General features: G+C 42.4%; 1 protein-coding gene across 1 annotated transcript in view; it reads right to left on the bottom strand.

Annotated features, from left to right (window-relative positions):
• ADNP2 (ADNP homeobox 2) overlaps positions 1–25,382 on the bottom strand; it is a 34,203-nt gene extending 8,821 nt beyond the window's left edge. The window contains exons 1-3 of the mRNA XM_025273662.3: positions 25,240–25,382; positions 14,480–14,600; positions 701–790 (exon numbers count right to left, since the gene is read on the bottom strand). Coding sequence (XP_025129447.3) covers positions 701–790; positions 14,480–14,587 — 198 coding nt within the window. The 5' untranslated portion in view covers positions 14,588–14,600; positions 25,240–25,382. The remainder of the gene's footprint in view (positions 1–700; positions 791–14,479; positions 14,601–25,239) is intronic.
• Between the last annotated feature and the right edge of the window lie 1,633 nt (positions 25,383–27,015).

Genomic DNA, 27,015 nt, shown 5'->3' with positions numbered 1-27,015 from the left:
AGGCAGAAAGCAGGACTCAAGAGGACAAGGTGACAACAGAAATGTTTACACATAAAATTCTGACAGAAAAACGACTGACGAGTTACAGAAAGCTTTTTTAAGCCAGAATTCTCAAGGGCAACGCTATTTGGACAAATGGGAGGGGGAGGCAATGGGCGGAGGTTGGTCCCCTTGGGGCGAGCTGCCTGGAGCTGAAGAGGTGCTAACCCAGCGGCTGGGCGGCAGGAAGGTTTTCCAGAGGAAACACTTTACAACGGAGAATTCCACAGTATGTCACATAGTTTAGCTGGAATCTGGTTAACATTGAGGTTTCAAATTTATTATAAATTGTGTTCCCCGAGTCAAACTCCATATTTTTAATTTTTGAAACCAGAATGTATGCTCATACTTGAAGTCATTTCTTTTCACTTAGAATAGTTACATAACTCAAAAGCCCTTCTTATATCAGAGGCATATAATAATAATAAAATAATTTCACTGTATCACTTCATCAACTTTATATGCAGAGAACTCTCACAGCATCAACAATCCTGTATTATAAAACATTTAACTTTTTCTACTTCCCTAAATGTTTACATTATACCCCTCCTCATCCCTTTCATCCATCTGCAACCGCAAAACACATGATGTTCCTCAGAACTAAACCAACACTTACCCCACGTTCTGAGGAAACATGAAAATTGGAAATAAAAATACATACCACTTTCTTTCCAGAAGGTTCCCACAGAGAAATATCTCCCCATGATGTGTTATAAAAGTACTTCTCTCCTGGGTCAAAGCCTTTAAGGTCCTTTTAGAAAGGGAGAAAAACAGAGATTATTATGTAATTTCAGAAGATAAAGAAGAACGAACCCAATGGGATTCTTTGGCACTTAAGAAACCTACATGCAAGGGACTTCCCTTGTGGACCAGTGGTTACAAGTCCCAGCACTCCCAATGCAAGGAGCACAGGTTCAATCCCTGGTCAGGGAAATGAGATCCCCTATGCTGCACAGTGCGGAGAAAGGGAGGGAAGGAGAGAAAGAAAGAAAGAAAGGGAAATCTATGTGGGAAAACTGAAATGAAAATATACCCCATGGCAAACTCTGAGAGAGTTCCCATCAAGCTGGAAACCTGGGGAAAATGCTGAAATAATCCAAGTTAATACTACAGCTTCTGTACTTCAGCAGCTGCCTTTCAATTTATGTCAAGTCCTTACAGAGTTTATACTTAGTAAACATATCTTCTGAGTTTCACAGAGTCTTAAATTCAATACATTTTTTTCTTCCTTTCCCACACTTTCTTGTTTGCGCTTCATTACACTGTCCTATTACAGAGCTGATTTCCTTGCCGGCCATACTTGCTGGGGTGCTGGATTCTTTCCATGTCTTCAGTCTTCCATAAATTCAAAAACATACATACTTATATATATATGTGTGTGTGTGTGTGTGTGTGTGTGTGTGTGTGTGTGTGTGTAGTTTTAAAAATACAATCTTATAAGAAATAAACAGATGAGATTTCCCACAAATAATTTCTGAAAGAGAAAACCCACATAAGCAAACACTGTCTTCCCAGTGTGAGCCCCATGGAGAAGCGCGTCTGGGGTGGGATGACGTGGGCACTCCAAGTGTTGGTAAGAAGTTAGACAGTGAATATGTAAGGCTTCGCCAGCAAGCAGTTTGTCTGAAACAACTCCTCAAGCTTACCACTGTGCACAAAAGCAGCCACAGAGAGTATGTAAACACAGACAAGCAAAGCTATATTTCAAGAAGTTTATTTACAAAATGGACAGCAAGCCAGATTTGGCCCAGTTTGCCTACCTCTGGTCTAAACACTCAAATAAGAAGTATAGAATGTCAGACTGAGTTAAAAACCACAATCCAATTATATGTTAACTGACTGGTTCAAAATCAGGAAAGGAGTCCAAGGCTGCATACTGTCACCCTGCTTATTTAACTTCTTTGCAGAGTACATCATCCAAAATGTCGGGCTAGATGAATTCACAAACTGGAATCAAGACTGCTGGGATTCATCAACCTCAGATATGTAGACGATACCACTCTAGTGGCAGAAAGTGAAGAAGAACTAAAGAGCCTTTTGATGAGGGTGAAAAAGGAGGGTGAAAAAGCTGGCTTAACACTAAACATTCAAAAAACTAAGATCATGATATCCAGTCCCATCGCTTCATGGCAACTAGAAGGTGAAAAAGTGGAAGCAGTGACAGATTTTACTTTCTTTGGCTCCAAAATCCCTGCAGACGGTGACCACAGCCATGAAATTAAAAGACGCCTGCTCCTTGGAAGAAAATCTACAACAAACCTAGACAACGTATTAAAAAGCAGACATCATCTTGCCAGCAAAGGTCCATTGAGTGAAAGCTATGGTTTTTCCAGCAGTCATGTACGGATGTGAGAGTTGGACCATAAAAAAGGCTGAGCACCAAAGAACTGCTTTCAAATTGTGGTATTGGAGAAGACTATTGAGAGTCCCTTGGACAGCAAGGAGATCAAACCAGTCCTAAAGGAAACCACTTCCTAAAGGAAATCAACCCTGAATATGGAAGGACTGTTGCTGAAGCTCCAATAATTTGGCCAAGTGATACGAAGGGCAGACGCACTGGAAAAGACCCTGATGCTAGGAAAGACTGAGGCAAAAGGTGAAGGGGGTGGCAGAGGATGAGATGGTTAGATAGCATCACCAGCAAGAATTTGAGCAAACTCCAAGAAATAGTGGCGGACAGAGGAGCCTGGCATGTTACAGTCCATGAGGTCACAAGAGTGGAACACAACTTAAGAGACTGAACAACAGCAACAATTATATGCTGTCTACAAAAATTTCACTTCAAATACAAAATCACAGAGAGGTCAAAGATAAAAAGAAGGAAATCAATATCATGTGACCACTGGTCCAAAAAAAGCTGATATAAATCACCAATGCCAAAAAGAGAGGGGAGGACTTTTTCTGGTGGCAATCGGATAAGAATCCACCTGCCAATGCAAAGGACAGCAGTCCAATCCCTGGTCCAGGAAGATTCCACACGCCGGGGCGCAGCTAAGCCTGCAACCTGCAGCTGCTGAAGCCCTTGCACCTGGAGCCTGTGCTCTGCAGCAAGGGAAGCCACCGCAGTGAGAAGTCAGCGCCCCGTGACGAAGAAGCCCCCACTCGCCACAGCTAGAGAAAACCTGTGCAAAGCAACGAAAACCCAGCGCGGCCCAAGAATAAACAGAGATACCACTATGGTTCCTACAGATGAGAAAATAATATGAACACCATAATGCCAGTAAATTCGACAAACTGACAAGGACAAATCTCTTAAAAGAGCATGAGAAAAAGCTCACTCAGGAAAATCAGGTAACCCAATAGCCTGATATCTAGTGGAGAAACTGACTTCATAATTAAAGCCCTTTCCACAAAGGAAACTCCAATTCCAGACAGCTTCACTGGGAGTTCTACTAAACATGGTATTATCAATTCTACATAGACTCTTCCAGAAAATAAAAAGGAAGAAACAACTCCCAATTCGTTTCACAAGGCTGGCCAAGACTTGACAAAGATGTAACAGAAAATGAAAACTACAGACCATACCCTTCAAGAACATAGATGAAAAATCCTTAACAAAATGTTTGCAAATCAATCCACATATTAAAAAGGACCAAGTGGAATTTATCCCAGGGATAGAGGTTGGTTTAACAATTTTTTTTCTTAAAAAATAACAAAAATAAAAGCCATGTAATTCACTAGACTAAAAAAAGAAAATTATATTAATATAGAAAAGTCATCTGACAAAATTCAACCATCAGTCAATAATTTCTGCTCTCAGCAAAGTAAGAATAAGGATCTTTCTCAACCTGAAAAGGGGATCTCCCAAAAACATGTAGCTAACAACTATGCTGCAAGGTAACATAAAGAACATTCTTACATCTATTTTAGGCTTCATTTCAAAAATTTTTTGAAAACCAACACTATCGAAAGTTAGTGAGGATGTGGAGCAAGGGAAACCCTCCCACACTGCTGACAGGAGTGTGAAATCACACAACTACTTTGGATAATACCAAATCTAGATACTTATCCAAGAAATATCAAAACAGCTGTCCACAAAAAAACACTTTTATAAGAATATTTGAAAAAAAAGTGCTAGTTGCTTAGCTGTGCCGGGTCTTTGCAACCCCACCAGGCTCCTCTGTCCATGGGATTCTCCAGGCGATACTGGAGTGGGCAGCCATTCCCTTCTCCAGGGGATCTTCCCAACCCAGGATCAAAACCACATCACCTGCAGGCAGATTCTTTACCATCTGAGCCACCAGGGAAGCCCTATAAGAATATGTATAAGAACCTTACTCATAATAACCCCAAACCAGAAACGGCCTAAGTGTTCACATTAGAAGAATCAATAACAAACTACTCACAGAATGGGATCCTCCTCAGCAACAAAAACAAGCAGCTACAGAGAAACAACACAGAAGAATCTTCCCCAGGAGCACCTATTATTTCACTCATATAACACATCAGCCAGGCAAATCTCATCCACAGCGAAAATCTTCAGCGTGATGGTAACCGGTGGGGTGGGGTGGGGTCTGACTGCCACACCAGGCCCTGTGCCCTGAGAGGGGCTTGTACTGCATGAATCAGTGCATCTCCAAACCCATCAACTGGAGATGGCTATGGTGCATCTCACAAACATATAAATTCCCCTCCCACTAAAAGCTGTAAAGTAATACTAAACTTGTGTTAAAGATACACCTATGCTGTAAGAATTTAAGGGCAAATTTATCAATGCCTGAAACTTAGAAATGCATCCAAGTATAAGATAGAAGATCTTCCCTGGTGGTCCAATGGCTAATACTCTGCACTCCCAGTGCATGGGGCCTGGGTTCAATTCCTGGTCAGGGAACTAGATCCCACATGCTGAAACTAAAGACCCCACATGTTGCAACTAAGACCCAGTGCAGCCGAACAGATAATTTTCTTTTAAGTAAGGTTGAATGATGGTGTGTATATACATATGCGTGTTAATTTTATAGAATTTAGGTGGGAGGTACATGGGTTTTCATGGTACAATCCTTTCAGTACTTCTGTAGGCTTCAATTTTTCCTAAGAAAATACTGGAAAAGGAAGAAGTAAGCAGTAATGTTCTATAGCAGGAGATGAGAAGGGTTTAAGGGAAGAAGTGCTTTCCACTGTCAGATGCAGGGGAAAAAGAGCTAGTATGGGCTTCCCTGGTGGCTCAGTGGTAAAGAATCTACCTGCCAAGCAAAAGACATAGGTTCAATCCCTGAGTCGGGAATATCCCCTGGAGGAGAAAATGGCAACCCACTCCAGTGTTCTTGCCTAGGAAATCCCATGGACAAAGGAGCCTGGTGGGCGACAGTCCATGGGTCAGAAAGGAGTCAGATTCAACTTGCGACTAAAGAACAAGAAAACCCAATTATTAGGAAATAAACAGATTAACTATTTCAATATTTCTTGTAGATTAAGATACAGGAACATAGTGTAACACATTTAAAAATCTGTTTATATATATAATGATCTCAGAAGATTGTCACAGGGGTGGGTTTAGTGCACCCTTTTATTAAGCTTCCCTAATTCAGATCCAACAACCTCAAATTTGCAAACACTGGTTTAAATGTTCCGACCTGATCTAGTACTTGATGCACAGAAATTAAGTGCGGAAGCTGCCTCAGAAATGGCAGCTCTACGTAGAGCAGCAGAAAGCAACACAGTGTGGTGCAGTGAAGCAAGAACAGGAGCAGCCAAACTTTGACACCAAAGGCAGGCTGCCCTGAGGGCTTCTAAACGCAGGGGCTGGGGACAATGGAAGAACTCCAGGGAGGACAGGGTGCAACAGAAGACTGAGAGAAAAGGTTTACAAAGTAACAATCCGCAAGTCCCCCAAAAAGGAAACTATGATCATGGATCAAGTTTCTACTAGATGGTCAACCTTAATTGCTTCTAGCTCATGTCTCTCAATAAATCTGACAGATACTTTAACCAAGGGACCTTCTATTTCTAAATCCCCTTTTCCTCCATGTGGCAGTATTTGTATCTCTGATAGTTCCTTATTGCGAAAACATAGGATGACAAAAGCTGCTAGGAACAATAACAGTTTTTAATTTTTAAAATTTATTTATTTTTGGCTGCACTTGGTTCATGGCTGCACGCAGGCTTTCTCTAGCTGCGGTGAGCAGAGCCTACTCTCCAGCTGTGGTGGACTGGCTGCTCTGGATGCAGAGCATGGGCTCCAGGGCCTGTGGGCTCAGCAGCTGCAGCTCACTGGCTCTAAAACGCAGGCTCACGGGCTGTGTTGCACAGGCCAAGCTGCCCCACACCATGTGGAATCCTCCTGGACCAGGACCTGAACCCATGACCCCTGCACTGGCAGGTGGATTCTCAACCACTGGACCACCAGAGAAGTCCAGAACATTACTACTTCTGAATAAATTTGGATACTATTAATCACCTCAGTATCCATGAACATTTGATATATAACAGTGATTTAATGGAAGAGATCACTTTCAACTCTCAGATAATGCTTCATTTACCGATGAATTTTTAGCCACCAGAAAAACTGTAATAACTCCCAAATAACTTCATGATTCCTCAAGGGTTCACATCATATATGAACAATCTCTACTGTAAGCAGCACAAACATTATACATGGAAAGAACATCTAATGTCTCTTCCACTTTCCTACTCCCATCAATTACGTGTGTGTGTGTGTGTGTTTAAACTGAACAACCGGTACTAGTCTCTTCTGCATTTTAATGAGATTCAGGGCTGGCCCTGCCTAACTAGGGTACCAAGCACCAGTATGGCTGGGACTGATCTCTGTTGTGGGTCCAGCACATTCAAGAAATGCCACATACTCTCCTAGCACAAGTTCTGAAAAGTTTTTTTAAGGTTTTACATGGGGAAATGTGAGTAAAATAATGAAGGTAATTGATGTGACTATTTTACAGCATTAAAATGTAATTCTGGGGAAGCTCACATGATATGAGTCTCAGCATCCTGGTGTTCGCAACCGAACAGTTTGCTGGCTGCACACCAAAATTAAAACAACCTGAGAACTGAACAAAGATACGAAAAGAGATAATCAAAGAAACCAAAAGTTGTTTCTTTGAAAAGATCAACAAAATTTACAAATGTTTAGCTAGACTGACAGAAAAAAGAGAGAAGATAAAAATAAGTAAAACCAGAAATGAAAGTGGGTGTTTTACAACTGACCTTACAGAAATCAAAGGATTAGATGAAAATACTAGCAACAACTGTATACAAACAAAATAGATAAACTAAATGAAATAGACAAACTCCTAAAAACACACTAATTATCCAAACTTATTCAAGAAATAGAAAACTTCAACAGACCTATAACAAGTAGAGATTGAATCAAAAGGCATAATCAAAAATATCAAAACAAAGAAAAGTCCAGGGCCAGATGGCTTCATTGATTAATTCTACCAAATATTTAAAGAAGAATTAACACCAGTTCTTCTCAAACTCTTCTCCCCGCAACAGAAGAGGAGGTAACACTTCCTAATTCATTTTACATGGCCAGCATTATCCTAATAACAGAGCTAAACAGAGACATCACAAGAAAAGAAAATTATAAATATTCTTTATGAATAAAAATGAAAACTACTTAACGGATACTAATGAACAAAACCCTACGGTGATTACAGATTATACACTATGACCAAGTGGGATTTATATCAGGAATGCCAGCAGAGGCAGCATAAGAAAATCTATCAGTGTAATATACCAAAGATAACAGAATGAAGGGGAGAAAACCCCACACAATTACTTCAAGTGGCAGAGAAAGCATCTGACAAAATCCAACATCCTTTCATGATTAAGAAAACACTCAGAAAACTAGAATAGAACTTTCTCAGCATGACAAAAGGCACTGATGGACACCATGACACTCAACAGTGAAAGACGGAACGCGTTCCCCCCAACACTGCGAACAAGACAAGGAAGCCTGCTTTCACCACTGCTATTCAGTATTGTCCTGAAGTCCTAGCCAGAGCTCTTAGACAAGAAAAACAAATAAAAGGTATCTACATTGAAAGGGAAGAAGTATAACTTTCTATTCACAGGTGATTATGATCCTATTAAGAATCCAAAGTGGGGCTTCCCTTGTGGCTGCCAATGTAAGAGACATGGGTTCAATCCCTGATCCAGGAAGATCCCACATGCCGAGGAGCAAATAAGCTCGTGTGCCACAACTACCTAGCCTGTGCTCCAGAGCCCGGGAGCCGCAAATACTGAGCCATGTGCTACAGCTACTGAAGCCCCAGCACCCTGGAGCCCATGCTCTGCAACAAGATAAGACACCACAAGAGAAGCCTGTGCACCACAACTAGAGAGTAGTCCCCACTCTCTGAAACTAGAGAAAATCTGTGTGCAACAGTGAAGACCCAGCACAGCCAAAAAAAAGAATCCAAAATAAGCTACCAGAGGTAATAATAAATTCAGTAAAAATGCCAGGTACAAAATGAACATACGTAAGTTAGTTGTTTTTTATACACCTGTAATGAAAAATCTGAAAAGGAAATTAAGATAATTTCATTTACAACACCATCTAAAATAATAAAATGCCTAGGTATAAATATAACCAAGGAGGTGAAAGCCTTGTAGACTGAAAACTACAAACATTACTGAAAGACATTAAAGACCTAAATAAATAGAAACACATCCTTTATTCATGGGTAGGAATACTGCCAAGATGTCGATACTATCCAGCATGATCTACAATATAATCCCAATCAAACTTCCAATAGTCTGGCAGAAATAGAAACTCCAATCCTTAAGTTCATATGGAAGTGAAAGGGGCCCCTAACAGCCTAAACAATATTGGGGGAAAGAAAAAAACAAAGAAGTTGAAGAACTCACACTTTCCAACTTCAAAACTTAACACAAAACTATGGTAATCAAAACACTGTAATACTATTGTAAGGAAAAACATACAGATTAATGAAAGAGAACTGAGAGTTCAGAAATAAATCCATGTAGCTATGGCCAAATCATTTTCCACAAAGCTACCAATTCCATTCAGTGGGGGAAAACTAGTGAAATAAATGGCTCTGGAACAACTGGATTTCCACATGCAAAAGAATGAAGTTGGACCCTTGCATCACACCATATACAAAATTAATACAGATCAACAATCTAAACAAAAAGAACTATAACCGTAATACTCTTAGAAGAAAACATAGAAAAACCTTAACTTGAATCTGGCAATGGCTACTTAGATACAACATAGAAAGCACTGCAAACACACAAACAGGACTCCATCAAAATATAAAACTTTAGTGCGTCAAAAGATATTAAGTAAAAAGAGAATGGGAGAAAACATCTACAAATCATACCTAATAAGGGTTTAATATCCAGAGTACATAAAAAACTACACCTCAACAACAAAAGGACAAACAATCTGATTTAAAAATGAACAAGACTTGAAAGCAAATCTCCAAAGATATACAAATGGCCAATAAGTACATGAAAAAATGCTCAACATCATTAGTGGCCACAGTGGCGAGGGAGGGAGGGAGAGAAAGAGGACGAGAGAAAAAGAACAAACAGCAAGTCTGTGGCTAAACTGGACCCCTCATGCATGGCTGGTGGGAACTGAAAAGGGTACAGCCACTTTGGAAAGTTAGGTGGATCCTCATAAAAGCTAAACAATTATTACACGATTCAGCAAAAAAATGAAAATAGGGTCTCAAACAGACACATATGAGCCAAAGTTCACTACAGCATTATTCACAATAGCCAAAAGACAAAATCAACCCTAGTGTCTATCAACAGATAAACTGATGAAATGCAGTATGTGGTTATATAACGGACTGCTGCTGCTGCTGCTAAGTCGCTTCAGTCGTGTCCGACTCTGTGCGACCCCATAAACCGCAGCCCACCAGGCTCCCCCATCCCTGGGATTCCCCAGGCAAGAACACTGGAGTGGGTTGCCATTTCCTTCTCCAATGCATGAAAGTGAAAAGTGAAAGTGAAGTCGCTTAGTCGTGTCCGACTCCTAGCAACCCCATGGACTGCAGCCCACCAGGCCCTCCGTCCATGGGATTTTCCAGGCAAGAGTACTGGACTGGGGTGTCATTGCCTTCTCCTCGCTTAGCCATAAAAAGGACTAACATTTTGACACGTGCCACAACATGAACCTCAAAAACATTAAGTAAAATAAGCAAGTCACGAAAGATCCAATATTGCATGCTCCACTCACATGAAATATCTTTAACAGACAAATCTACGGAGACATATAGTAGATTACAGGTTATCAGGGGCTGTGGTGGGAGCATGGGGAATTATTACTTAAGAGTTTCTGTTTGAGATGATAACAACTAGATGGTGGAATCTAGTTGCAAAACAGTGTGAATGTAATTAATGGTACTGAATTGTACACTTAAAAATGGCTAAATGGGCAATTCCCCTGGTGGTCCAGTGATTAGGACTCGGGCGATTTCAACACTACAGCCAGGGTTCAGTCCCTGGTCAGAGAAATAAGATCCCACGAGTCACACAGCAATGGCAATTTCATGTTATATCTTACCTTTATAAAAAATTTCTAAGTACACTTAGAAGATTTAAGGGAAAAAGAGATTAAAATAGTTCATTACTTATCTTATACTGACTACATATTGAAACAATATTTGTAACATATGAGGCTAAATAAACTAAATTATTAAATTAAAAAATAAAGACCTGGAGAAGTCGTTGCCGACACCAAAGAGGCGCTGCAGCCACTGCCGGTGCACAGGGTCCCGTGCTCAGAAAGGCCAGTGCAGGGCGAGCCCTGCTCTCACCATTTTTGAAATGTTGATAATTTTAACTCTGAATTTGTTTTATGACGTGAAGTCTAACAGGACAACGAAGCGCACACCAGGGGCTTGAAGCTTCAGCTCACACACGGTCCCACCGCCACTGTTTCTGGGACAGAGCCTGTTCCTGCTCTCGGTCCCCATACCCTCCATGCTCCCCTCTCCCACAATCGCTCTGAGACTCTCGCCCACCACCTGGGGCAAGAGCTGAGCTATCAGGAGGTCCACATTCCACAGTCACCCTGCTGAGAGCCAGGTTCAGACTTGGGGAGAGGATGAGGCAAGGTGGTCACCAGCCTCACCCTGGGCTGGCAGCACCATGGTGTTTGGCAGATAACTTGGCGCCTAGAGCCCACTCTGAATCCAAGTACCAGAAGCATCCTGGCTCAGAAGCTGAAATCACGTGGGAGCTATCATCTGCCTGGGACAGCACACTTCCCCACATTTTCATTTTGCACAGGGCCCTTCAAAGTATGTAGCTAGCCTTTAATACGGAGAAGGCAGTGGCACCCCACTCCAGTACTCTTGCCTGGAAAATCCCATGGACGGAGGAGCCTGGTAGGCTGCAGTCCATGGGGTTGCTAAGAATCAGAAACGACTGAGCGACTTCACTTTCACTTTTCACTTTCATGCATTGGAGAAGGAAATGGCAACCCACTCCAGTGTTCTTGCCTGGAGAATCCCAGGGATGGCGGAGCCTGGTGGGCTGCCATTTCTGGGGTCGCACAGAGTCGGACATGACTGAAGTGACTTAGCAGCAGCAGCAGCCTTTAATATAACAGATCAAATGTTAACTTTTTAAGAATCTCTTCAAGATACTTTAAGGAGTTGCAGGGTTTAGATCTACTTTTAGAAAAGGAGATAAGGTTCGTGGAAGAGCTTATTTTCCCTCAGGTTTACTTTCAGCCAGGTTGCTGACAAGAACTGTACAGCCTATGATTTGAGGTCCTAACTCTTAGGATGAATGGAGTCATATACACTTTGGAACTCCAAGAAGGCAGAGTGAATTCTCACTATGAAGTCTGAAATGCTGGATAAGGAAACAGAAAGGACCCTGACAGGTGTCAGATAAACGCCCTCCTGTTTCATTTGGTCAGTGTTGGTTTTCATCACTTTTAACCAAGAACTCTAATTACTACAATGGATTAAGAGTAAGTACATTTGACATTAAAAAGTTCTTAATGTGGGATTCAGTGAAAAGAAAACACAAAGCCAACACATGGTTAGAGCATGTTCTGTCTCTAAAAATCTGAAAAGATATTAATATAACAATGTTTACCATGGAGATTCTAGGGTAACAGCGTACAAGCTAGTCATTTTTTTCCTCTATGTTTCTATGTATATTTTCTAATTTTTCTATAATGAACTTTTATATTGCTTGAGTTTTCAGAAAGTCTGCAGAATATAAGACCAACTACAAATTAATCAAAACAAAATTTCCCCCCAAAAGAATTAGTAAAATTTAACCCAATAGTTAATTAACTAAAAATACTGGTATGCCATTCAAATGTCTTATTTTTCTTTTGTGAAATATACATACATCTATGTCCGCATAGTCTTGGAAAGAAAAAGTTAACAGTCTTGAACAAATTGAGATGAGTAAACAATCTTAGACTGACTAAGGAAGCAAGTTAGTGAGGAATGTCCAGTTTTATGCAACATCAAAATCAAAGGACTCCAGGATGAAAAACTGTAGTTGTTACTGACATTTTATCTAAATAAAACACTAAGTTTGTAACAGAATTCCATTTTAAAAGTGAATTCACATTAAAGGAGACTAAAGAGAGATGACAACCAAAGGCAATACCTGACCTGAGGGACACAGATAAACAAACAGCATCAGGTATTGTGAGAGGTTTGGAGAAAAACAGAGCAGGTAAGGTAATGAAGTGGAAAGAGCAGAATTTTAGGGGGAAGATTTTTCTGGGGCAGCAGCGTTTGACAAGCAAACTACTTGTGATCTTTTCTTCAGAAAGTTTACTTTAGAGCAAAAATCAATTCTGACCATTAATGAGAATCCTGGTAATTATTAGTCTTTCAGCCCTTTTTTATAAATAAAATCAATCTGGTTCAAAGTCTGAGATTTAAAAATTAAGAAACTGATCTCTTCCTGGGCCAGTAATATCTGGAATCAAATTATTCACAACTCTGAAAAATTCAAAGCAGACACAGTCCCTATTTTCAATAGTTATGAATTAAACATGCACAGAATGGCTATAAAGCTACATAGAAAGCTTTATTTAACAATTTTTATTTCTTTATGCCAGCCATATTCTCAAGTTATAAAATTATATGAGAACAGAGTTCATCATAAAGAATGTGACTGTGACTTTAATTTTTTCAACTTTTGTAAGACTGCATGTATTAAATTCACAAATCAAAAAAGACAAAAGAAAAACAAACAACCCTACTGTACAAGTATGCATCCCCGTTTGGGATTACTCTAATACTGAAAAACTGATTTAGACTTTTTCTGTTAAAAAAATTTAAGTAATTCAACACACTCCCCTCAAAGATCAAAAACAAATATATGCTGCAACTAACGGCTGTATATTGTCACCCTGTTTATTGAACTTCTATGCAGAGTACATCATGAGAAACGATGGGCTGGAGGAAGCACAACCTGGAATCAAGATTGCCGGGAGAAATATCAATCACCTCAGATATGCAGATGACACCACCCTTATGGCAGAAAGTGAAGAGGAACTCAAAAGCCTCTTGATGAAAGTGAAAGAGGAGAGTGAAAAAGTTGGCCTAAAGCTCAACATTCAGAAAACTAAGATCATGGCATCTGGTCCCATCACTTCATGGGAAATAGATGGGGAGACAGTGGAAACAGTGTCAGACTTGATTTTTGGGGGCTCCAAAATCACTGCAGATGGTGACTGCAGCAATGAAATTAAAAGACACTTACTCCTTGAAAGGAAAGTTATGACCAACCTAGATAGCATATTCAAAAGCAGAGACATTACTTTGTCAACAAAGGTCCATCTAGTCAAGGCTATGGTTTTTCCAGTGGTCATGTATGGATATGAGAGTTGGACTGTGAAGAAAGCTGAGTGCCGAAGAATTGATGCTTTTGAACTGTGGTGTTGCAGAAGACTCTCGAAGAGTCCCTTGGACTGCAAGGAGATCCATCCAGCCCATCCTAAAGGAGATCAGCCCTGGGTGTTCATTGGAAGGACTGATGCTGAAGCTGAAACTTCAATACTTTGGCCACCTGATGCAGACAGCTGTCTCATTTGAAAAAACCCTGACGCTGGGGAAGATTGAGGGCAGGAGGAGAAGGGGACGACAGAAGATGAGATGACTGGATGGCATCACCGACTCAATGAACATGGGTTTGGGTGGACTCCGGGAGTTGGTGATGGACAGGGAGGCCTGGTGTGCTGCGGTTCATGGGGTCACAAAAAGTCGGACATGACTGAGCAACTGAACTGAATGACCCTCTTAAAGTAACTAAAAACTGGAGCCTAAAGCAGTCACTTTAAACCATAAAGACATAAATAAGAAGGAATGCTGTTCCTGGGCCTCATTTTAAGAGGCAGCACTTTCCACCTTGAGGCATCTGACCTGTTCGAAGTCCCGTTCAGAGTCCCATTCAAAGAGTCCCCCTCAGCCCAGGGCTTCCGCGGTTACTGTCTTCTCTTCATCCATTACACGTGTCCTCTTACCTTCAGCAGCTCCTTGCAGCTGTCAAGCCCAATGTCCACAAGAATGCTTTTCACCTTTTTCCGTACCTTCCTGATGTTGTCAAGATTCTCCACGGGAATTTGAAACATTTTTGAAATTTTCCTTTAAAGGAAAGAAAACAAAATTATAATAAGTGTACACACACACACACACACACACACACACACACAGCGCTACTGGTAAAGAACCCGCCTACCAATGCAGGAGACATAAGAGACATGGGTTCGTTCCCTGGGTCAGGAAGATCCCCTGAAGGAGGGCATGGCAGCCCACTCCAGTATTCTTGTCTGGAGAATCCCATGGACAGAGGAGCCTGGTGGGCTATAGTCCATAGGGTCAAAAAGAGCCGGACACAACTGAAGCAACTTAGCACACATCCATATATACACACATACACATGTATGTGCATAAAATTTTTAAAAACAGGGTAGGTAAAGAAAGCAGAGTAATTTTCAACAAATTATTCTGGGACAATTAGATTTCCACAATCAAAGAATAAGTTGGATTCTTTCCTATTAGTATACACAAAAATTAATTCAAAATGAGTCCTATACATCCATGCACAAGTGAAAACTTTAAAACTCTCAGAAGATAACACAGGCATAAATTTTCATGACATTGGACTTGGCAACAGGTTCTCAGATATGATATCATAAAGCACTAGGAACAAGAGAAAAAGTAGCTAAGTTGGACTTCATCAAAATGAAAAGCGTACATGCTTCAAAGGAAACCATCAAAAAAATGAAAAGAGAATCCACAACATGGGAGAAAACATTTGTAAATCTTATTTCTGATAAGGAATTTATATCTAGAATATATAAAAAAATCTCCGATGACAATAATTAAAGGACAAATATGCCAACTTAAAAACAGGAAAAGGATCTGGATATTTCTACAAAGACAATATACAAATGGCTATTAAGCACTTAAGAATATGCTAGGCAACATTAGCTACGGGGAAAAGCAAACAGAAACCATCATGAGATAACTCATCACACCAACTAGAATGGCTGTCAATTTTAAAACAAGTAGCAGTAATAGTGGCATGGATGTGAAGAAAGTGGATCCCCCATACACTGCTGGTATTAATAGCAGAAAAATGGTGCAGCTGGTCTGGGAAAGTCCAGCAGGTCCTCAAAGGATTAAACATGTAAGTACCATATGAACCAGCAATACCACTTGAGAGAAATAAAAAACCTGCATCCAAACAAAAGCCTGCACAAGAATGTTCACAGCACCATTACTTATAACAGTCAAAAACTAAAAAGCGCAAATGTCCATCAACTGATAGATACATAAAATGTGGTGTATCCGAAGAATGGAATATTATTTGGCCATAAAAAGTGAAGTACTGATGCATGTTACACTGATAACCCTTGGGAAATATTCTAAGTGAAAGGCATCAGACACAAAGGACCACATATTATATGATTCAACTGATAGGAAATGTCCAGAATAGACAAAATTTACAGAGACAAAAAGGAGAACATTGGTTGCTTAGGGCTGAGGAGAATGGAAGGTGATGGCTTCGGTTTCTTTCTGGAACAGTGACAATGTCCTAAATCCACTGTGGTGATGTTATGCACAACTCTGTGAATGTACTAAATAAAAACCACTGACTGTACACTTTAAGCAGATGAACTGTACGGAATGTAAATTACGTCTCAGTAACGCTGCTTTTGGGCTTTTCTAGTAGATCAGTTGGTAAAGAACTTGCCTACAATGCAGGAGACCCAGGTTTGATTCCTGAGTTGGGACGATCCCCTGGAGAAGGAAATGGCCCCCCACTCCAGTATTCTTGCCTGGAGAATCCCATGGACAGAGGAGTCTGGTGGGCTATAATCCATAGGGTCGCAAGAGTTGGACACGTCTTAGCAACTAAACCACCACCAACTCTGCTTTTAAAATATCTGAAAAGGCATAAGATTAAAATAAATCCTGTGGTAGCTGACCAGGATAAAAGGTACAGCTGTGACTTTATAATCTGTAATAAATATGGATTCTAAAAATATATATTTGTTAATGTGTTTGTGTATATTGTACAGCTCAGGCCACTGCAAGAGCCTGGAAGTAGTTACACACCAGTAGCAGACCACGCCTTGAGCTCAAATCTTCCTTTCTAAATATCACTTTCCCTTAAAAGGAAGCAGGGCTCCTTGGAAAAATGGCTGATTTCAGGGCTGGAGCACGGAAGAGACAAAATGATCCTAGAATGTCTTCTGCCAGAAAATAAACGCGTTGCTCAGAAAACGGGGAGACATGTCAAAAGTACTCAAAAGAAGTCAGCTTGAAGAAGTTTCCACAAGCCAAATATGGGACAATGTGGGTACCAAATAAATGACAGTAACAGACTATAACCTGCGGCCCTGAAGTTTCCAAAGATAATGTCTCCGTATCGCCCATCCCAAATGCTTTCCTCAAAACATGTCCGTGACACTCCTCCCAAGCAGGAGGGGCATCTACACTCCCACTCCTTGAACCTGGACAGAACTCGGCAGCTCCCTCGACCAATAAAGCATGGCCATGTGAATGCCCAGGCTAGACCACAAAACGCCACACACTTTCCTTGCCCTGAGGGTACCATTACTCTTGGACTCTAGACTCCTTATTGCAAGAAGCTCAACCAGCCCACATGGAAAGGCTCTACATCAACCACTGGACATGAGAGTGAAGATGCTCTTACAGCCTGCAGCTGTCCACTCACCCCAAGTCTTTTGAGTTTTCTCAGGTGAGGCCCCAGACATTGTGGAACATAAATGAGCCATCTCCCCTTGCTCCCACCTGAAGAATTACTGAATTTTTATATAAAATGTTTCACTCCACGAAGTTTTAGGGTGGTTTGGTATTCAGAAACAGTTATCAAAATATAACCCACTAGAACATAAACTCAAGTTCATGATAACAAAAATAATTCAATTTAAAGTTTAGTCAAGAACAGGGTATTTTATATCATTTCCAAGCACCTCCCCACAAAATACTCATTAATAACCAAGGGGAAAAGAGTAATTCACGGAAGTCTGGAAGACATCCAATTAAGAGACAAAATTCCTTGTAAACTTCAGAAGTATCCAGATGATACAAGAGCACCATTCATAATAGCCAAACTGTGGAAACAATCCAAGTGTCCATCAAATGGTGAACAGATGAGCAAAACGTGACATCTTCATACCATGAAACACTACGACAATAAATATAACCAGGCACTGATGCACACAACAGCATGAATCAGTATCTCAAAAACATGATGCTAAGTCAAAGAACAGATGCAAAGTCCTCATATTGTCTGACTCCATTTATATGAAACGTCCAGGAGAAATCTACAGAGATAGAAGGTAGATTAGTGGTCAGCTGTGGGTAACCGCACATGGATAGTTTTGGGGGAAAGTGCTGGAAATGTTCTAATACTAGATTGTGTTGTTGGTTGCACAATTCTATAAATTTACTAAAAATCAACTAATTATACTTCTTAAAGAGATGGGAACACCAGACTACTTTACCTGTCTGCTGAGAAGTCTATATGCAGGACAAGTAGCAACAGTTAGAACTGGACATGGAAAAATGTACTGGTTCTTGGGAAAGGAGTAAAACAAGGCTGTGTATCATCACCCTGCTTATATAACTTATATGCCGAGTTGTTGTTGTTCAGTCCCTAAGTCATGTCTGACTCTTTGCGACCCCATTGTTTGCAGTACACCAGGCTTCCCTGTCTTTCACTATCTCACAGAGTTTATTCAAACTCATGTCCATTGAGTCAGTGATGCCATCCAACCATCTCATCCTCTGTCATCCCCTTCTCCTCTTGCCCTCAATCTCAATCAAACAACCCAGCATCAGGGTTGTTTACAATGAGTCGGCTCTTCAAAGGAGGAGGCCAAAGTATTGGAGCTTCAGCTTTCAGCAGCAATCCTTCCAACAAACAGAGTACATCATGGGAAATGCCAGGCTGGATGACTCACAAGCCGGAATCCAGATTGCAGGGAGAAATATCATAACTTCAGATATGCAGATACCACTCTAATGACAGAAAGGGAAGAGCAACTAAAGAGCCTCTTGTTGAGAGTGAAAGGGGAAAAGTGAAAAAGCTGGCTTAAAACTCAATGTTCTAAAAACTAAGACCATGGCATCTGGTCCCATCACTTCATGGTAAATAGATGGGGGGAAAGTGGAAATAGCTGCAGATTTTATTTTCTTGGGCTCCAAAATCACCATGGACAGTGACTGCAGCCATGAAATTAAGACACTTGCTCCTTGGAAGGAAAGCTATGACAAACCTAGACAGCACATTAAAAAGCAGAGACATCACTTGACGACAAAGGTCCATAGTCAAAGCTATGGTTTTTCCAGTAGTCATGTATGGATGTGAGACTTGGACCATAAAAACAGCTGAGCACCGAAGAATTGATGCTTTTCAACTATAGGAAAAGACTGTTGAGAGTCTCTTCGACAGCAAGGAGATCAAACCAGTCAATCTTAAAGGAAATCAACACTGAATTGGAAGGACTGATGTTGAAGCTGAAAGTCCAATACTTTGGCCACCTGATATGAAGAGTTGACTCACTGGAAAAGACCTTGATGCTGGGAAAGACTGAAGGCAGGAGGAGAAAGGGACGACAGAGGCTAAGATGGTTGGATGGCATCACTGACTCGATGGACATGAGTTTGAGCAAGCTCTGGGACACAGTGTAGGACAGGGAAGCCTGGTGTGCTGCAGACCATGAGGTCGCAAAGAGTTGGACACTACTTAGTAAATGAACAACAACAATACTTAGACAAAGAAAGTGCGAGGAAAAACTAAGGAACTGTTTCAGATTGTGAGAGACTAAAGAAAATTAAATACAATGTGTAATTCTAACTAGATTCTTTACTATAAATGATGTTTCTGGAACAATTGGCAAAACTTCAATGTGGGTTGAGGATCAAATGCTAACAATGCATTGATTTTCTGATTTTGATGGTTGTGTTCTGGGTATGTAGAATGTCCTTATTGTAGGAAATGGACAATATTGGAGTCATCTGGCATCTTTTCTGGCAACTTAGCTTCAAATGATTCAGGGGAAGTTCTTTGTACTACACCAGCAACTTTCTTTAAATCTGAAACTATTTCAAAAAAGGTTTTAATGCACAAACTATAAAAACTACAAACAAAATCAGTTAAATTTGAGTTAAAGAAATGTCAGGTAAAATAACGCCAATTTTCAAATTATCAAAACAATAACTTAAAGATTGATAATATCCATTGGTAGTGGCATCACCGACTCGATAGACATGAGTTTGAGCAAGCTCCGGGAGTTGGCGATGGACAGGGAAGCTTGGTGTGCTACAGTCCACCGGGTTACAAAGTGTCAGACATGACTGAGCGACTGAACTGAACTGAAATGAACTGACTGGTAGTGAGGTTAAGTAGAAAAACATTAATTTCTCCATGTTTACACATCGACTGGCAGTATCTCCCAAGATTTTTAAACAATTTCTCTGAGTTGGAAATTCCACTTCTAAACCCTTTTACAACTCCTCCTCCCTCAAGGATAAGCTTGGAACCCCTTCTAAGAACCCCCAGAATGGCCAGTTTATACTTATTTCATTGCACTCACCTCACTACGTTGTAATTATTTCCTTATATACCTATTTCCCCTTTTGAACTAAACATCTTCAGGGCAGGAATCATGTTTCTCTGCACATCTGGGCCTATCACAGAGGTTCAAAATGGACAGGCTGTAGAGGATTGGTGAGTTGGAGTTCGAGACATTCAAAGTAAATAGATCAGCATCAAAAAATCACTGAGGTAAAGGAGTATCTGAATGTATTTGGCAAAAGGTAAGTAAAACTGAAAACATGGACTGGAATAAAACGAGACATGAAAGGGGCATTGAGCTAACAGTGGAAAGAACTTTTCCCCGGTAATAAGAAAATGTGAAGTATCGAGAAGCCAATTTGGAATGGGTACATTTTTCAGACAAGTTACCTTTGTAAAAATTATATTTCAGGTTCAGTAGAAAGCGAGTTTGAAGGATCATTTAGCATTTTAGAACCAGAAGATACAAAAATCATAGCAAGTAAAGTTTTAAAATAATAAAATCAGTAACAATAAAATGCACAGAACTGGGTTCTAGGCTTCAAAAGCATAATTTAAAAGGCAAGTTGTCAAGAACCTTGTGGGAGCATTCTTAAAAATTAAGCACAGCGTCACTTTCAAGCCCAGACTGGCTTCTCTGGCCAGAGCAGCCTCAACAGAAACTTCCCTTCACCTTTTCCACTCACTCCACCAGACGTGCTGGTCTGTCCTCCTTAGAGTTCCCGGAGCACTTCTTTCCCAAAAGCTGGCTGATAAATAGGACTGCCCAAGGTTAAGACCATCATCCACCTATATCTAAAACAAAGAAGCTAAATGTATTGCTTGCAAAGAAATCTGGCCTCACATAGCAAGTGCTGATCTTATCACAGTTGAGAAACAGTAGTACAGGGATTGGCCACATTTCACAGGATGGTTCCCAAGCTGTTCCTGACAGGCCAACTCTCAGGAGGAAGGCGCTGAAGAGGCTTCCAGTGATCAGGCAAGTTTTAAAGGGCTCTGCAGGTACTTGTTCAAGGCTTGGGAGAAGGGCCAAAGTCTTCGTGAACCTGCAGAATAGGAGCTTTTTATTCTCAACTGTCCACGCTCCCATTCCCTCATCATTGTTACTGTGGTTCCCTCCCTCAAAACAAGTACACAGGTCCATTCTTAATTTAAAGAAAAAGTCTCCTGTTTATAGCATTTACTGTTTTAGGGAAACCAAGTAAACATAATAAAACAAAAGACAGATAAATCACAGAAGTTCTATCAAGATCCTTGGTCTACTGTTGCCAATCACTTTGGGGGAAAAAGCTGACTTTTACCATAATTTATCCATTCTCTAAGAGATGCAAGATTCTACACAAAAGGCGGAGTAGATTAATTAACTGGAAAAGAAGTTGCTTAATGCTTCCATATCTATAGATCCTTTACTGATGCTATTCTCTATATATTCTTAGTAATTAAATCTGTATTTTCACCATTAGGAAACAGCAGGGTAATGCAGCTGTACTATCTACCACGTTTAGGTCACAGTCAATTATTCTTTTCTTTTGTATTTTACTATTATTTTCAGCTGTGCTTGGTGCTTGCTGCTGCACACATGCTTTCTCTAGTTGCAAGGAGCGGGGTTTCTCTTGTTGCAGAGCACGGGCTCTAAGCGCACAGGCTTCAGTAGTTGCAGCATGCAGCTGCACCATGCAGGTTCAGAAGTTGTGGCTCATGGGCATATTAGCCGCACAGCAGCTTCTGGAATATTGGATCAGGGATCGAACCTGTGTTCCCTGCACTGGCAGGCAGATTCTTATCTACTCTATTATCAGCAAAGTCCCACAGTAAATTACCTTTAATTTCACAGTGTGTGGTAGACATGAATTTACCAAAAATCGCATTAAAATGCAAAAGAAAATCGGAGAAGGCAATTGCATCCCACTCCAGTACTCTTGCCTGGAAAATCCCATGGACGGAGGAGCCTGGTAGGCTGCAGTCCATGGGGTCGCTAAAAGTTGGACGCGACTGAGCGACTTCACTTTCACTTTTCACTTTCATGCATTGGAGAAGGAAATGGCAACCCACTTCAGTGTTCTTGCCTGGAGAATCCCAGGGACGGGGGAGCCTGGTGGGCTGCTGTCTATGGGGTCGCACAGAGTCGGACATGACAAGCAACTTAGCAGCAGCAGCAAAAGAAAATATTATTTTCCAAAGAGGCACTTAAAGGGTTTTTGTTGCTTTTTAGTATCACGATCATTTAAGAATACCCCATTATCAAAAAATACACTGTAAAAAATGTCATTCTGGTAATAAACAGTAATTTTTTAAGTCATAGAACTTTCTTTTAAGTTCCTGTGAAATCTAAGTTCTGAAACAATTTCACTTGCAAAACAATCCAGAACAATGATCTCCCAAGCAAGACTCTGGAGCTACACTGCCTGAGTTCAAGTAAACTCCACAGTTAACTCCTAGTTATGTGATCTTTAGCAAGTTACTTAATCCAAGGGCCTGTTTTTTCTGTACAACAGGGACTGCACAACCGACTCTGAGAAGTAGTTTTGAGGAAGAAAATTCATTTAATGTAAGAACAGCACTTAGAACGTAAGACTGTGAGTTTGCTATTATCTAACTCCAAAAACTTAAAATGCAACATCCAAAAAACTAGGATCATGGCATCCAGTGGAAGCAGTCACAGATTTTATTTTCTTCAGCTCCAAAATCACTGCTGACAGTGACTGCAGCCATGAAATTAAAAGACACTTGCTCCTTGGAAGGAAACCTATGACAAACCTAGACAGTATTAACAAGTAAAGACATCACTTTGCCGACAAAGGTCTGTATAGTCAAAGCTACTGTTTTTCCAGTAGTCATGCACGGATGTGAGAGCTGGACCATAAAGAAAGCTGAGCACCAAAAAATTGATGCTTTTGAATTGTGGTGCTGAAGAAGACTCTTTAGAGTCCCTTGGACTGAGAGATCAAACCGGTCCATCCTAAAGGAAATCAACCCTGAATATGCACCAGAAGGACTGATGCTGAAGCTCCAATACTTTGGCCACCTGATGTTAAGAGCTGACTCACTGGATAAAACACTGATGCTACAGAAAGACTGAATGCAAAAGAAGAGGGTGGCAGAGAATGAGATGGTTACAGATAGCATCACTGACTCAATGGACTGAATCTGAGCAATCTCTTGGAGACAGTGGAGGACAGAGGAGACTGGAATCCTGCAGTCCTGGTGCTGGGGGGGAGGGTGGGGGGGGTGGGAGGGGGTGGGGGGGTGGGGCGCGGTGTTGGCAGAGTCAGACATGACTTAATGACTGAACAACAAGCTCCAAAAAATATAAATGAAATGCTGAAACTGATCAAATACAGGGTTTAGTTGTTTCTTTTTAAGTAACTTTAAAAACACATGATATTTATACATGAAAGCAAGAATCAAAGGTCTGGGTTCAAACACAGGAAGATCCCTTCTCAGACAGGCTCCTTCAGCAAGTCCTCATGATTCAATGACCTTCTTGTAACACACTGCCAAGAGGTCTGTGATAACCGGTGTGGCAGCCACAGCAGAATATTGGGGTGTGACCACTCAAAGTGACTACAACCATAAATTCACCAGGAACATATTGCAAACTTGGATCAAATTAAAAAGGTGTCCCAGATATCTTCAGATAGATAGATATCTTCCCTGGTAGCTCACACGGTAAAGAATCTGGGTTCCATCCCCGGGTCAGGAAGATGCCCGGGAGAAGGGAATGGCTACCCACTCCAGTATTCTTGCCTGGAGAATTCCATGGACAGAGGAGCCTGGCAGGCTACAGTCCATGGCGTCACAGAGTCGGACACGACTTTCACTCACTCACTACGGGAGAGGAAGGTAGAGTGGTTACAAGAATTCTGTGTGTGTGAGTTGCTCAGTCGTGTCTGCCTCTTTGCGACCCCACAGACTACAGCCCACCAGGCTTCTCTGTCCATAGAATTCTTCAGGCAATATGGGAATGAGTTGCCATTTCCTTCCCCATCCTCTCCCGACACCCATCTTCAATTCCTAACTCTAAAACCAGCTCTCACATCCTTACCACTGCTCAGTCAGACGAGTGAGCCTATCTCCTCCCAACTCCAGTCCCCCTCCAGACTAGCATCAATACCCTTAGGACACACAGATAGGTCACTTCCATGTCTAAAGACCACTGTCTCAACAAACTTCCCAATTACAACTAGAATATCAAAGTTCGTTCATAACATGGCTACATCCCCAATAACAAGTTACACATATTTGTAAACATGTATGTCTAAACAAGCATTACTTGACTTCCAACCAAAGCCGAACACGCGCTTTCCTCAACTCGCACTTTTTACGTGGTCCTCTCCTCCAGAGCGCTCCTCCCGACTCCCGGTCCCACGTGCGTGCTGAGCCTTGTGGGGCTCGCTGGTGCCCTCAAGCACTTGCCCATCTGCATCATAAATCACCACACACAAGAGTCCTCCAAGTCTCAAGAGGCTGCCATTACCCATTCCATTCAATTATAAAGAGTTTTAAGAGCATTCCGGCAAGCCTCCCATTCAAATTCAAAGAAAATACTTTAAACATTTAATTATTTAGCTACTGTTCAGTTAAAACTGGCGGCTACTATTTTCGACGTTCCCAAGCCAAGAGTCAGGAGAAATTCTGCGCGCTCTACATAAGCGCGGTGAGCGGCGGCATGTGAAAAGTTCAACTGTAATGTCAACATCTGCACGTCATCAGTATTCACACCGAGAACTCCAGGGTGAAGGAATTGGGGCTCCTCTCAGCTGTGCGCTCAAGAAAAAACCCGCCACAACGCAAGCAGCTGAGCCCGCCTCTGCTCTGCCCGGCCCGCGTCCGCGCTCGCTCCGGGCGGCCCTCCGGCTCCCAGCCCGCCCCCTCCCTGGCCCTCCCCGGCCCTCCCCGGCCGCCGCCCTGTCCCCGCGTTCCCCTCGCCCTGATGCCGTCCCCCGCCCCGCCTCCCGGGCCCCATCCCCGCCCCCCTCGACCCCGGCCCACGTGACGCGGAGGGACGACGGGCGCCCTTCGGGCCACGAGCCCCGCGCTGGCAGAACGTCGCGGGATTCGGGAGGCGGCCACGGGCCGCCGGGTGTGGGCGGGGTGGGGCGGGGCCGCCGCCGGGACTTCGCAGGCCGGGCCAGGGGCGTCGCCGCGGGCAGGGCCGGGGTTACCTACCGCTGGGCGCCCGCAGCGCCGCCGCGTCCCTCGCACGTCTGGCCGCGCCCGCTGGGGCCCCGCGCCCGCCCGCCTCCGCCCCGCGCGGCGGGACCCCCGCTCGGCGCGCGCCACCCCGCGCGACCCCGTCCCCTCCTCCCAGCTCGGCCAGAAAGAGAAAATGGCGCTCGATTGGCCTCCGGAAGTGACGCGCACCCTCATTTGCATGCCGATGCAGTCAACCAATGGGAGAAGAGCATGCATGGGACCCCCTACTGGGCACTGACCCACAGGCCCCTTTGGGCCCCTGCCTTAAGCTGAACTGGAGGCTCAGCAGTGGGAATGGGGTTTTGTGTTGAAGCCCCCTCCCCTGACCCCACTCTTGCCACAGTGAACTGGCCTGCTAGCCTCTCACCACATCTACAAACTCTCGTGAGAGTTTGAGGTGATTGCGTCACTAGAGGGGGCGGGGCCTGTGCGTCGTTCGTCACGTGACCAATCACGTGGGTTCCCTAGAGCTTTGGCTTCATTTGCATGAGGTGGGGTGGAGCTAGAGGCAGTAGCAGGAATAGGTAGCCCCGCCCACATCTCAGAGCCAATGGGAAACCAGCTGTGAGGGGAATCCTGCCCTATCATTGGAGGATACAACTTGAACTATCAGAACTTTGACAAGGATGCTCTTGATATATCTTGGTGAACTGACTGGATAGGGTCTCCTGACTTCGTAATTATATCCTAAGAAAATTAATTTCACACTTTTTCTTGAGAATTCGGATTTTTAAGTTAGAGCTACTACGTGCTGTGTAGGAAAAAAGTTAATTGCATACATTTATAAAAATTCTTAAATGGCTTAAAAGTTCACTTTTGCCCAGCTTTGTAAAAAAAATGTGAAGGGATAATATATTTCTCAAAATGAATGTACCATAGCGTGAATGGAGCTTTCAAAATGCCTATGGGTCTTCAACTGTTGAGTAAAGTGCCCAAGGGGTAAGAATAGAACCGCATTGCCCTCAGGGAACTTGCAGTTTAACGGGGAGGCCTGCTGTGTAGACAAACAACTATTTTAATTTATCTCTCCTCAGTGACTATTCCAGCCCTTTCTCCCTTCATTGAAGCTGCCGAGCCATTACTTGCCCCTCCTCAACTTACTTTTCAGCACAAGACCATGTCTACTTCTTCCAGAAGACCAAGACCATCAAAAATGGTCTCCATCTATCTCCTCCGGCCCCACGTGCACACCTTTTCCCCAGCACCATCCTGATCAGAGTATGTGTCGGTTCACGCTCAGGGCCAGTCCCTTCATTCCTGGGCCTTGTTTGCCCTGCCCGGCACCTCATTGCCCAACCATTCAGTTCAGTTCTGTTCAGTCGCTCAGCCGTGTCCAACGCTTTGCGACCCCATGAACCGCAGCACGCAAGCCCTCCCGGTCCATCACCAGCTCCTGGAGCCTATTCAAACTCATATCCACTGAGTCAGTGATGCCATCCAACCTTCTCATCCTCTGTCGTCCCCTTTTCCTCCCACCTTCAATCTTTCCCAGGATCAGGGTCTTTTGAAATGAGTCAGTTCTTCGCATCAGGTGACCAAAGTATTGGAGTTTAAGCTTGAACAGTCCTTCCAATGAGTATTCAGGACTGATTCCATCCTTTAGGATGGACTGGTTGGATCTCCTTGCAGTCCAAGGGACTCTCAAGTGTCTTCTCCAACACCACAGTTCAAAAGCATCAATTCTTTGGTGCTCAGCATTCTTTATAGTCCAACTCTCACATCCATGGATGACTACTGGAAAAACCATAG

This window comes from Bubalus bubalis, chromosome 22 (assembly GCF_019923935.1).
Source record: "Bubalus bubalis isolate 160015118507 breed Murrah chromosome 22, NDDB_SH_1, whole genome shotgun sequence".
Taxonomy (NCBI): Eukaryota; Metazoa; Chordata; class Mammalia; order Artiodactyla; family Bovidae; genus Bubalus; species Bubalus bubalis.
This window is presented reverse-complemented; position numbering and strand designations above follow the sequence as displayed.